The 14,045-nt window shown below is 50.6% G+C and overlaps 1 protein-coding gene across 2 annotated transcripts in view; it reads right to left on the reverse strand.

The window, feature by feature from the left end:
• Positions 1–14,045, reverse strand: part of LAMTOR3 (late endosomal/lysosomal adaptor, MAPK and MTOR activator 3) — a 25,188-nt gene continuing 11,143 nt past the window's right edge. For both annotated transcript variants that reach the window (XM_038769350.1, XM_038769352.1), the window contains 4 exons: positions 12,077–12,135; positions 10,866–10,999; positions 6,035–6,098; positions 1–592 (listed from right to left, as the gene is read on the reverse strand). In XM_038769350.1, the coding sequence (XP_038625278.1) occupies positions 519–592; positions 6,035–6,098; positions 10,866–10,999; positions 12,077–12,135 (331 nt within the window). In that variant the 3' untranslated portion in view covers positions 1–518. The remainder of the gene's footprint in view (positions 593–6,034; positions 6,099–10,865; positions 11,000–12,076; positions 12,136–14,045) is intronic.

A 14,045-nucleotide genomic window follows, 5' to 3' on the forward strand; every position in this document is an offset into this window, starting at 1 on the left:
GTCATTATATATTATTTATTTATAAGGGACCGCTCGAGTGTCGTACGACTCTCCTACCCGCCCCAACGCTGAGGCGCCGAAACCCGAGCGGCCGAACTTGATTGTCGCGTCCGCGTCCCACCGCGGTACCAACTGGGGGTGGTGACCGTCCCGGGGCGGACGGGCACTCCCCGGGAGGCCGGAGGAAGGCCGCCCGCGTGTCCGGGGACGCGGCGGGTGGCTCCGGGGAACCGGCTCGTGGAGGTGGGAATCCCGCTCCGACGAGGAGCCGGGGGGGGGGAGGGCGGCTCGCTTCCGATCGACGGCCGAGCTAACGGACTCCGCGGGAGTGAGGGCGCGGGGTCTCGCCCCCCGCGACCTCCCCGACGTGGCGGCCCATCAGTCCGGCCCCGGATCGGACGAGCTCGTTCTTTAGCGGGACGGGGGGAAAGCGGCGCCGGCGGGTCTCCGGGGCGCGGAGCTTCTCGGGGGGATTTCCTCGTCTCTTCGCCGGGGGCCTTCCGGAGACGTCGGGCGGGTTAAGAGACTTCCACGACCTGTCGCAGCTCTTCGAACAGCGGGGCGAGTTCCTTTTCCAGGCTTACGATCAGCCCTGAAACCGTGAACGGACAGCGGTTACGGGGAACACGTCCATCGCGAATGGCCGCACCCCGAGGGCGCTGGAGCCATCAATCCCGCCGCCCTTCCCTCCGAAATCATTCCACGGTACTCATTTATTGGGCACGTACAGCGCTAAGCGCTCGGAAAGTACAATTCGGCAATAAAGATGACCCCTGCCCACGACGGGCGCGCTCTGGGAATAGCGTATGAACCCACCACGAGCCTTCAAAATTTCAAAATCAGGAACAATCAATCAATCAATCGTATTTATTGAGCGCTTACTTTGTGCAGAGCACTGTACTAAGCGCTTAATTAAGAACTTCTCTAGCTAGTTGCTACATTTTTCTTTCAAATGTTTGGAAAAATAATCTAAACGTGTACCAAGTCACCATGGTACAACTACGCTTTAGAATAAAACGATCATCCTACTTAGACAGTGAGCCCGACGTGGGACAGGGACCGTGTCCAACCTAATTAATCTGTCTGTACCCCGGCGCTCAGAACAGTACTTGAAACATAGTAAGCTCTTAAATACCACAAGAACAACAATAATCAAATCATCATTATTTTTTTTACCTCCCCTAAGCAGGTGGCATAGAGCTTGGCACATACTAAGTGCTTAATAAATACCATAACGGATTATGATGATGGTATTTGTACTAGAGAAGCAGTGTGGCTCAGTGGAAAGAGCCCGGGATTGGGAGTCAGAGGTCGTGGGTTCTAATCCCGGCTCTGCCAATTGTCGGCTGTGTGACTTTGGGCAAGTCACTTCACTTCTCTGTGCCTCAGTTACCTCATCTGGAAAATGGGGATGAAGACTGTGAGCCCCCCGGGGGACAACCTGATCACCTTGTAACCTCCCCAGCGCTTAGAACAGTGCTTGGCACATAGTAAGCACTTAATAAATGCCATCGTTATGAGTGGAAAGAGCCCGGGCTTGGGAGTCAGAGGTCGTGGGTTCTAAATCCCGGCTCTTACCAGCTGTGTGACTTTGGGCAAGTCACTTAACTTCTCTGTTCCGCAGTTCCCTCATCTGCAAACTGGGGATGGATGAATGAGAGCCCCACGTGGGGCAACCTGATCGCCTGGTATCGACCCCAGTGCTTAGAACAGCGCTTGGCACGTAGTAAGCACTTAATAAATGCCATCATTATTATTATTAGTGGAAAGAGCCGGGCTTGGGAGTCAGAGGTCGTGGGTTCTAAATCCCAGCTCTTACCAGCTGTGTGACTTTGGGCAAGTCACTTAACTTCTCTGTTCCACAGTTCCCTCATCTGCAAACTGGGGATGAATGAATGTGAGCCCCACGTGGGGCAACCTGATCGCCTGGTATCGACCCCAGTGCTTAGAACAGCGCTTGGCACGTAGTAAGCGCTTAACAGATGCCGTCATCATCACCAATAGACGAAGAATATTGCCTTCTACTCTGAACTGCACATAGTAAGCGCTTAACAAATGCCGGCATCATCATCAATAGATAAAGAATATCGCCTTCTACTCTGAACTGCACAGAGTAAGCGCTTAACAAATGCCGTCATCATCATCAATAGACGAAGAATATCGCCTTCTACTCTGAACTGCACATGGTAAGCGCTTAACAAATGCCGTCATCATCATCAATAGATGAAGAATATCGCCTTCTACTCTGAACTGCACACGGTAAGCGCTTAACAAATGCCGTCATCATCACCAATAGACGAAGAATATCGCCTTCTACTCTGAACTGCACATAGTAAGCGCTTAACAAATGCCGTCATCATCATCAATAGATGAAGAATATCGCCTTCTACTCTGAACTGCACATAGTAAGCGCTTAACAAATGCCGTCATCATCATCAATAGACGAAGAATATCGCCTTCTACTCTGAACTGCACATAGTAAGCGCTTAAATGCTGTCATCATCATCAATAAAGAATATCGCCTTCTACTCTGAACTTCACATAGTAAGCGCTTAACAAATGCCGTCATCATCATCGATAGACGAAGAATATTGTCTGAACTGTGAACTGCCTCTGGGGGAGGCGGGGGTTTCGCTTCTACTTTTCCGTCCTGAGTGCGAGGGGCAAATATTATCTCGCTGCCGCGCTGGTTGGCCCACAACTGGGCGTCTTGATCACCTTAAGACCGCAAAGGGGATCGATCGGCAAGGATGCCGCGATCCCCGTTATCCTTATCCCCGACGCCATGAGGACGGGTCATTCCGGCTACGACTCGACGTAGTTTTCCCCGGGAAAACCGCCACGGCAACCACCACCACACACACACAAAAAGAAACCAAGAAAGCCACCACAACCTCAGGTCGAGTTGTGTTCTTAATTAAAGGTCCACTGTGGCGATATTGGCTTCAGCGGTCTTAAAGGAATTCCGGGAAGAAGGGCCGAACCCAACTAAAACAGTAGCCGGGGAAGGCTTGTGGGTGGGGAGGGGGCCGGCCTCCTCGGGAGGAGGATCCGTGTTCCGCCGTGGGCCGGGAATGTCACTGTTTATCGTTGGGTGGCACTTTCCCAAGCCCTCAGTACAGTGCTCTCCCCCAAGTAAGCGCTCACTAAGTCCATTCATTCATTCAATCGTATTTATTGAGCGCTTACTGTGTGCGGAGCACTGTACTAAGCGCTTGGGAAGTACAAGCTGGCAACATACGTTGCAATAAGTACGGCTAAATGTAGGAGACTCCCTTTATTCACCACCCCCATCCCAGTACCATCCCAGCACTTACGTCCACACCACTCATTTATGGATTTCTATGAGTGTCTGTCTCCCCGTCTAGACTGCAAGCCCATCACGGGAGGGGAACGTGCCTGGTAAATTGTAGCCTCGCGAGCGCTTGGCACAGCGCGCTGCCAACGGTAGGCGCTCAATAAATACGACGGACTGACTGCCGGAGCGGTTCCCTTCGTACTTCTGGAGCAGAAGCGCATCCCGTTTCTGTCTGCCGGCATCCCTTCGTAAGCCCCGTGGGCCATTCCTGCCGGGATCGCGGCACTCCCGCTCCCCTCTCCTCCCGAGCCGGGGCAGCCCGGGGTCACGGGCCTTGGGAGTCGGAAGGACCTGGGTTCTAATCCCGGCTCGGCCGCTTGTCTGCTGGGTGACCTTGGAAAAGTGACTTCACTTCTCTGGGCCTCGGTTTCCTCATCTGGAAAATGGGGATTGGGCCCGACACTCCCAAGCCCATTTTGGATGAAACATTGCCATTCACCTGTTTTGTCACCCGTCTCCATGTTTTGTCGTCCGTCTCCCCCTTCTAGACTGGGAGCCCGTTGTTGGGGAGGGACCGTCTCTATCTGTTGCCGACTTGGACTTCCCAAGTGCTTAGTACAGTGCTCTGCACACGGTAAGCGCTCAATAAATACGACTGAATGAACGACGGGGGCTGTCCCCGACTGGATCGGCTTGTATCCACCCCAGTGCCTGGCCCATGCGGAGCGCTTAACAAGTACCACAATTACTGTTATTAGCCCAAAGCCGCACTCTGGCAGGAAGCGACCAGGCAATAATAATAGTAATTATGGTATCGTTAAGCACTTACTATGTGTCAAGCACTGTTCTAAGCGCTGGGGCGGATATGAGGCACGGTCTTCTAGACTGTGAGCCCGTTGTCGGGTAGGGACCGCCTCTATATGTTGCCAACTTGGACTTCCCAAACGCTTAGTACAGTGCTCTGTACACAGTAAGCGCTCAATAAATACAATCGAATGAATGAAGTACCACAATTACTGTTATTAGCCCAACGCCGCATTCTGGCAGGAAGCGACCAGGCAATAATAATAGTAATTATGGTATCGTTAAGCACTTACTATGTGTCAAGCACTGTTCTAAGTGCTGGGGCGGATACCAGGCACGGTCTTCTAGACTGTGAGCCCGTTGTTGGGTAGAGACAGCCTCTATATGTTGCCAACTTGGACTTCCCAAGCGCTTAGTACAGTGCTCTGCACACAGTAAGCGCTCAATAAATACAATCGAATGAATGAATGAAGTACCACAATTACTGTTATTAGCCCAAAGCCGCATTCTGGCAGGAAGAGACCAGGCAATAATAATAGTAATTATGGTATCGTTAAGCACTTACTATGTGCCAAGCACTGTTCTAAGCGCTGGGGCGGATACCAGGCACGATCTTCTAGACTGTGAGCCCGTTGTTGGGTAGAGACAGCCTCTATATGTTGCCAACTTGGACTTCCCAAGCGCTTAGTACAGTGCTCTGCACACAGTAAGCGCTCAATAAATACGATCGAATGAATGAATGAAGTACCACAATTACTGTTATTAGCCCAAAGCCGCATTCTGGCAGGAAGAGACCAGGCAATAATAATAGTAATTATGGTATCGTTAAGCACTTACTATGTGCCAAGCACTGTTCTAAGCGCTGGGGCGGATACCAGGCACGATCTTCTAGACTGTGAGCCCGTTGTCGGGTAGGGACCGCCTCTATATGTTGCCAACTTGGACTTCCCAAGCGCTTAGTACAGTGCTCTGCACACAGTAAGTGCTCAATAAATACGATCGAATGAATGAATGAAGTACCACAATTATTGTTATTAGCCCAAAGCCGCACTCTGGCAGGAAGAGACCGGGCAATAATAATAGTAATTATGGTATCGTTAAGCACTTACTATGTGTCAAGCACTGTTCTAAGCGCTGGGGCCGATACGAGGCATGGTCTTCAAGACTGCGAGCCCGTTGTCGGGTAGGGACCGCCTCTATATATTGCCAACTTGGACTTCCCAAGCGCTTAGTACAGTGCTCCGCACACAGTAAGCGCTCAATAAATACGATTGAATGAATAATAATAATACCAATAATGGCATTTATTAAGCGCTTACTATGTGCAAAGCGCTGTTCTAAGCGCTGGGGAGGTTTCAAGGCGATCAGGTTGTCCCACAGGGGGCTCACAGTCTTCATCCCCATTTTACAGAGGAGGTAGCTGAGGCACAGAGAAGTGAAGTGACTTGCCCAGAGTCACACAGCCGACACTTGGCAGAGCCGGAATTCGAACCCACGAACTCTGCCTCCAAAGCCCGGGCTCTTCCCACTGAGCCACGCTGCTTCACAAGTACAGTGCTCAGTACACAGTAAGTGCTCAATAAACATGATTGAATGAATACGAGTTAATCATGCGGGGCTTGCACTCTTAATCCCCGTTTCACAGATCATCATCATCATCAATTGTATTTATTGAGCGCTTACTATGTGCAGAGCACTGTACTAAGCGCTCGGGAAGTACAAATTGGCAACACATAGAGACGGTCCCTACCCAACAGTGGGCTCCCAGTCTAAAAGGGGATGAGGTAACTGAAGCCCAGAGACGTGAAGCGACTTGCCCGGGATGGCCCGGCGGACACGTGCCGAGGCGGGATTAGAACCCGGGTCCTCCTGCCACCGAGCCTCTCGGCTTCTTCCCCGTTCACCCGCGGTTCGACGGCGATGGAAACTTACCGGTGTTGGCGTTGCTGCCGGCTATGAAACTCACCACCAAGGGCAAACGGTTGAACTGGACCACCTATGAGATGAAAACCAACGTGTAAAGGGGCAAACACGCAACGACGCCCAGTACAGTCCGCGGGCACGGACGCCCGGGACACCTTAAAAGCCCTCCCGGACGCGGTTTTCCGAGGCGATGGGTACTTTCCCCGCGTTGTTCGGACCTCGGAACGCTTAGTACATCATCAATCGTATGTATTGAGCGCTTACTGTGTGCAGAGCACTGTACAGTGCTCTGCACACAGTAAGCGCTCAATACATACAAGTGATTGATTGATTGAAAATGACTCTGGGAGGACGGAGGCTAGGAGCCCGTTGGTGGGGAATTGGATGCCCATTAGCGGAAACCCTGATAAGATGGGTGGCATCTGAGGATATAAGAAAGCTAAAATCAAATTCATACTGTCGCGCCAAGTGGAAAGAGCCCGGGCCTCGGAAGGACCTGGGTTCTAATCCCGCCTCTGCCACTCATCGGGCAAGTCACTTGACCTCTCTGGGCCTCGGTGACCTCATCTGGAAAATAATAATAATAATAATATTCGTCTTCTAGACTGCGAGCCCACTGTTGGGTCAGGGCCGTCTCTATATGGTGCCAACTTGGACTTCCCAAGCGCTTAGTACGGTGCTCTGCACACAGTAAGCGCTCGATAAATGCGACTGATTGATTTGTGAAGCGTTTACTACGTGCGAAGCACTGTTCTATGCGCTGGGGAGGTTACGAGGTGATCAGGTTGTCCCACGGGGGGGCTCACAGTCTTCATCCCCATTTTACAGATGAGGGAACTGAGGCACAGAGGGGGAAAATGGGGAGTGAGGCTGGGAGCCCTGTGTGGGACAGGGACGGTGTCCGACCTGATTACCTTGTATCTATCCCAGGGTTTAGTACAGTGCCTGGCACAGAGTTCGGGGTTCAATTTTAAAAAATTATGGCATTTGTTAAGCACTTACTAATCAATCGTATTTATTGAGCGCTTACTGTGTGCAGAGCACTGTACTAAGCGCTTGGGAAGTACAAGTCGGCAACACATAGAGACAGTCCCTACCCAACGGCGGGCTCACAGTCTAGAAGGCACTTACTTACCAGGTGCCAGGCACTGTACTAAGCGCTGGGGTGGGTACAGTGCTCTGCACACAGTAAGCGCTCAATAAATACGATCGAATGAATGAATGAAGTACCACAATTACTGTTATTAGCCCAAAGCCGCATTCTGGCAGGAAGCGACCAGGCAATAATAATAGTAATTATGGTATCATTAAGCACTTACTATGTGCCAAGCACTGTTCCAAGCGCTGGGGCGGATACGAGGCACAGTCTTCGAGACCGTGAGCCCGCTGTCGGGTAGGGACCATCTCTATATGTTGCCGACTTGGACTTCCCAAGCGCTTAGTACAGTGCTCGGCACACAGTCAGCGCTCCATAAATACGACTGAATGGATGAAGACAGCAAATTGGGTCGGACCCGGTCCTCGTCCCCCGTGGGGCTCACGGTCTCAGGGTACAGATGAGGCGACGGAGGCCCAGAGAAGGGAAGTGACTCGCTCAAGGTCACTCAGCAGACAAGTGGCAGGGCTGGGATTAGAACCCACGACCTTCTCTGATCCCTAGGCCGTGCTGCTTCTCTAAAATACCATGGTGGGGGTGGCGGGTGGGGGGAACGGTTAAGAGAGTTTTTTTTGACTCTCTGTACTTTACGGGCAGAATTGAAACCACCAAGTGTCAACTTCCCCACGTCTCCGCACGTACTTCCCTGTCCTCGTCTTCAAGGTTTGGGGTACTGGTTAAAGTTTACAATGTGCCAAACACTTTGCTGAGTGCCGGGGTGGAAACAACGCCGCCGGAAAAGCCACGGTCCCTGTCAATCAATCAATCGTATTTATTGAGCGCTTACTGTGTGCAGAGCACTGTACTAAGCGCTTGGGAAGCCCAAGTTGGCAACATATAGAGACGTGCGGAGTTTGTTTCCTCCGAGCCCCTTAAAGCTCACCTCACCCCAACAAGTTTCATTTCCCCTATCTGAATTTATTTTATTGACTGTATCCCCCTGTAGACTTAAAGCATTTTTTTTTTTAAAGTGGTATTTGTTAAGTGCTTACTACGTGTTAGGCGCTGTAATGAGCGCTGGGGTCGATCCCGGCTAATCAGGCTGGACACAGTCCCTGTCCCACCTCGGGCCCACAGTCTTAATCCCCATTTGACGGATGAGGAAACTGAGGGTAAGGAGAAGTGAAAGGACTTGCCCGAAGTCACGCGGCGGGCGAGCGGCGGAGCCGGGATTAGAACCCAGGTCTTTCCTAGCGGCGTGGCTCAGTGGAAAGAGCCCAGGCTTTGGAGTCAGGGGTCATGGGCAAGTCACTGCACTTCTCTGGGTCTCAGTTCCCTCATCTGCAAAATGAGGATTAAGCAATCAATCAATCAATCGTATTTATTGAGCGCTTACCGTGTGCGGAGCACTGTACTAAGCGCTTGGGAAGTACAAGTTGGCAACATCTAGAGACGGTCCCTACCCAACAGCGGGCTCACAGTCTAGAAGATTAAGACTAGATTAAGACTGTGAGCCCCCCGTGGGACCACCTGATCACCTTGTAACCTCCCCAGCGCTTAGAACAGTGCTTGGCACATAGTAAGCGCTTAATACCATCATTATTATTATTATTATTTTTACTATTCTCTGGCCCTCAGTTCCCTCATCTGTAAAATGGGGATTAAGACTCTGAGCCCCACGTGGGACAGCCTGATTACCTTGTATCTAGCCCAGAGTTTAGTACAGTGCCTGAAGCATAGTACGCACTTATTACTATAAAAACAACCCCCCGAAATAAGGGGCTGAGGGCCCTGGATTTCTTCAAAAAAAAAAATTAAAATCAGAGACTTTACTATTATTCTTACTGAACTCAATAGCTGTTAGCCCGTTACTCCTTAGATCATCATCATCATCAATCGTATTTATTGAGCGCTTACTATGTGCAGAGCACTGTACTAAGCGCTTGGGAAGTACAAATTGGCAACATATAGAGACAGTCCCTAGATGAATAAACGAAAGTAATATTGAATACATCCTAAGTAGGAATGAGCTATCGTTCTTTAATGATGAAGGCGTGGGCAATTAAGGGCTTTTAAACCAGTTTTTTTCCCTGGGAAAACAGATCCCCAAGTGCTTAGCCCAGTGCGCTGCACACAGTAAGCGCTCAATAAATACGACTGAATGAATGAATTCAGTTGTGTATAGATTTATTACTCTATTTTACTTGTCCATATTTACTATTCTATTTATTTTGTTAATAATGTGCATCTAGCTATAATTCTTCCCAAGCACTACTTGTACTTCCCAAGCACTACTTCTACTTCCCAAGTGCTTAGTACAGTGCTCTGCACACGGTGAGCGCTCAATAAATACGATTGAATGAATGAATCCCCAACCCAACTGCAGTCATCAACCAAGCACATACTGGAACAAAAGCAGCGTGGCACAGTGGAAAGAGCCCGGGCTCTGGAATCAAATCCCGGCTCCGCCACTTAGCTGTGCGACTTTGGGCAAGTCACTTCTCTGTGCCTCAGTTACCTCATCTGAAAAATGGGGATTAAGACTGGGACAACCTGATGACCTTGTAACCACCCCAGCGCTTAAAACAGTGCTTTGCACATAGTAAACGCTTAATAAATGCCATTTTTTTTTATAAAAAAAGCAGGTCTTTCAAACCTATCCATTTCAGCGACCGCCACCACTCCAATTTTCAATTCGATTCAGTCGTATTTATCGGGCACCTCACTGCGTGCAGAGCACTGTAATAATAATAATAATAATAATGATGGCATTTATTAAGCGCTTACTATGTGCAAAGCACTGTTCTAAGCGCTGGGGAGGTTACAAGGTGATCAGGTTGGCCCACGGGGGGCTCACAGTCTTAGTCACTATTTGACAGATGAGGGAACTGTACTAAGCGCTTGGTGAGAGTCGTCGTCTAGTCAGCCACGGGGCCACAGCTCCCGGGGGTGACGGTGAGGGGGAAATAATAATAATAATGATGGCATTTATTAAGCGCTTACTATGTGCAAAGCACTGTTCTAAGCGCTGGGGAGGTTCCAAGGTGATCAGGTTGGCCCACGGGGGGCTCACAGTCTTAGTCACTATTTTACAGATGAGGGAACTGTACTAAGCGCTTGGTGAGAGTTGTCGTCTAAGCCACGGGGCCACAGCTCCCGGGGGTGATGGTGAGGGGGAAATAATAATAATAATGATAATAATAATAATAATAATAATAATAATAATAATAATAATACTAATAATGGCATTTATTAAGCGCTTACTATGTGCAAAGCACTGTTCTAAGCGCTGGGGAGGTTACAAGGTGATCAGGTTGGCCCACGGGGGGCTCACAGTCTTAGTCACTATTTGACAGATGAGGGAACTGTACTAAGCGCTTGGGGAGAGTCGTCGTCTAGTCAGCCACGGGGCCACAGCTCCCGGGGGTGCCGGTGAGGGGGAAATAATAATAATAATACGAATAATGATGGCATTTATTAAGCGCTTACTATGTGCAAAGCACTGTTCTAAGCGCTGGGGAGGTTCCAAGGTGAACTGACCAAGCATAAAAATGCTGGTGTCCCGTGAAATCTTCTCCCTTCTTTTCCTTATCGCTTGCCTTCCAGGATACGATTTCCAGAGGCCGTCCGTTCGGGGGACGCGTCTGCCAGCTCTTGTTGGATTCCGCTCTCCCAAGCGCTGCGCTGGGCGCACGGCAGGCGCTCAGTACATCCCCCCCCGCGGGGCTGGTTTACCTGGCTTACCTGGCAGGTGTTGTAGTAGCAGATGATGCTTTTATTCTTCGAGAGTCCCAGCTTGCTGCCCTGGTCTGTGGCCAGGGCGAAGGTGGACAGGAAGCCCGGCCTCAAGGCGTGTTCCGGGGCGCTGTCGTTGGCCACTGCGGAGACGGGGCACGGATGGTGATGCCCACCCCCGGACGGGACCCCCAACCTTCCCGACGCTCGTGGAAAACCCACGTGAGGACCCCCCGCCCCTTGTCCGGGTCCGCGGGGGATTGGGGGACCCCTCGCCCCTCCAGCCCAATCTGCTCCGACGCGGACAGTGTCTGTCGGCTGGCTGTGGCGGAGAGGGAAGAGAGCGCGCCCACCGGCTCCGCTCCTCCGGACTCCCTCACGTGCTCAGTACAGTGCTCTGCCTCCAGGAAGCGCTCAATAAATACCACCGATGGACTGCGGTGACATTCGGAATAATCATAAAATAATAACAGTGGCATCTGTCAAGCGCTTACTAGGTGCCGAGCGCCGATACAAGGTGATCCGGTTGCCCCACGGGGGGCTCACAGTCGTCATCCCCATTTTACAGATGAGGGAACCGGGGCCCAGAGAAGTGACTTGCCCCAAGTCACGCAGCGGGGCCGGGATTAGAACCCGCGACCTCTGACGTCCAAGTCCGGGCTCTTTCCACTGAGCCATGCTGCTTCTCTGTAGTAATAGACTTACTCCTGATTATATGTTGCCAATTTGGACTTCCCAAGCGCTTAGCACAGTGCTCTGCACATAGTAAGCGCTCAATAAATACGACTGATGATGATGATAAGAGCCTCTTTAATCTGCCAGTGTCTAACTGCCATTAGAAGGGAGGGCGATGTGTGTTTTTTCCCCTCATCCAGCCAATTTGTACTTCCCAAGCGCTTAGTACAGTGCTCTGCACACAGTAGGCGCTCAGTAAATACGATTGATGATGATCCAGCCGAGAAGCAGTGTGGCACAGTGGAAAGTGCACAGGCCTAGGAACCAGAGGACCCGCGGTTCCCACCCCAGCTCGGCCACGCGGCTGCTGTGTGACTCCGGGCAAGTCGCTTAACTTCTCTGTCTCTCCGTGGAAAATGAGGACGAAGACCGTGAGTCCCAAGTTGGACACCGACCGTGTCCAACCTGAGTTCCCGGCTCACAGTGGGCACTTAAATGCCATTAAAAAATAAAAATAAAACCCCTCCAGGACAGGCGGACGTTACCTTTAATCACGGGCACCCCATCTCGGTCTGACACCACGATGGCATGGAGACCTTCCACGCTGCGAAAGGGAAAACAAGTTCAGTCCCGTGCCAACTTCCCGGGCCACGCTGTTGGCTTTTCTTCTCGAGCCGGCCTCCCCGGAATGACGCTCGGCGTACGGATGGATTCTTCCGTGGGTTCTGAACGAGGCCTAGCTTAATCGTGCGGGGATGGTTACCCGGAAACTGGTAAATAATACTACTAATAATAATGTTGGCATTTGTCAAGCGCTTACTATGTGCCAAGCACCGATCTAAGCGCTGCGGGAGATACAAGGTGATCAGGTTGTCCCATGCTGGGCTCACAGTCTTCAACCCATTTTATAGATGAGGGAACCGAGGCCCAGAGAAGTTAAGTGACTTGCCCAAGGTCACACAGCTAAGTGGAACCCAGGAGCCGGGATTAGAACCCGTGACCTCTGACTCCCAAGCCCGAGCTTTTTCCACTAAGCCACACTGATGGGGGCAGTTGGTATGAAGCCCGTTAGGATTGCCTCTCAGGGGAAAGCGGGAGAAGCAGCGTGGCCGGCCCAGTGAATAGAGCCCAGGCCCGAGCGTCCGAAGGAGCTGGGTTCTAATCCCGGCGCCGCCACCGCTCTGCGACCTTGGGCAAGTCATTTCACTTCTCTGGGCCTCAGTTCCCCTCAGCTCTAAATGGGGACTGGGACTGTGAGCCCCACGTGGGACATGGACCGTGTCCAACCTGATTACCTTGTATCTTACCCTACTGCTTAGAACAGGGACTGGAACCTAGTAAATGCTTAAAAGGTACCAGTATAAAAATAAAAAAAAATTTTAAAAAAGAGGACATGGACAAACAGGGCAAGAAATGACTGAATGCTTTAAAGCCAATGGCAGGAGGAGGATGATTGTGGTCACTTATCTTTTTCATTGTCTCAGCACATAATACCTTAATTATTATTATTACTACTACTAATAATATGATAATAGTGATAGTATTTGTTAAGCGCTTACTATGTGCAAAACAGTGTTCTAAGCGCTTGGGGGATTCAAGGTGATCAGGTTGTCCCACATGGGGCTCACAGTCTTCATCCCCATTTTACAGATGAGGGAACTGAGGCCCAGAAGTGAAGTGACTTGCCCAAAGTCACACAGCTGACAAGAGGCGGAGCTAGGATTAGAACCCATGATTATGATGGTATTTGTTAAGCGCTTACTATGTGCCAAGCACTGTTCTAAGCACTGGGGGAGATACAAGGTAATCAGGTTGCCCCACGTGGGGCTCACAGTCTTCATCCCCATTGTACAGATGAGGGAACTGAGGCCCAGAGAAGTGAAGTGACTTGCCCAAAGTCACCCAGCTGACAACTGGCAGAGGCGGAATTTGAACCCATGACCTCTGACTCCCAAGTGCGGGCTCTCGCCACTGAGCCACACTGCTTTAAAGCCAGTGGCAGGAGGAGGATGATTACGGTCACCGTTATCTTATTCATTGTCTAAGCACGTAATACTTTGTTATTATTATTATTATTGTTGGATCTGTGCCCTTGGGTATTTGGAATTTGCCCCACCTCTGCCACCAAGCGCTTATGTACTGATCTATAAAATGTATTAGCTTATGTACCGATCTATAAAATGTATTATCAATTGTTCATATTAACATCTGTTTCCCCCCCTCTAGACTGTGACCTCTTTCTTTTATGGTATCTTTTAACTATGGAACAGGCACTGTACTGAGCGCTGAGGTAAGAACAAGGTTGTCAGGTTGGACACAGTCCCTGCCCTACACGGGGCTCACGGTCTCAATCCCCATTCTGCAGATGAGGGAACTGAGGCCCAGAGAAGTGAAGTGACTTACCCAAGGTCACACAGCAGACAAGTGGCACTTGGATCTGTGACCTCTGGGCATTTGATATTTGCTCCACTCGCAACCCCACAGCACTTAGGCATTTATGTTGGGTAGGGACCG

Source organism: Tachyglossus aculeatus, chromosome X5 (assembly GCF_015852505.1).
Source record: "Tachyglossus aculeatus isolate mTacAcu1 chromosome X5, mTacAcu1.pri, whole genome shotgun sequence".
Lineage (NCBI taxonomy): Eukaryota > Metazoa > Chordata > Mammalia > Monotremata > Tachyglossidae > Tachyglossus > Tachyglossus aculeatus.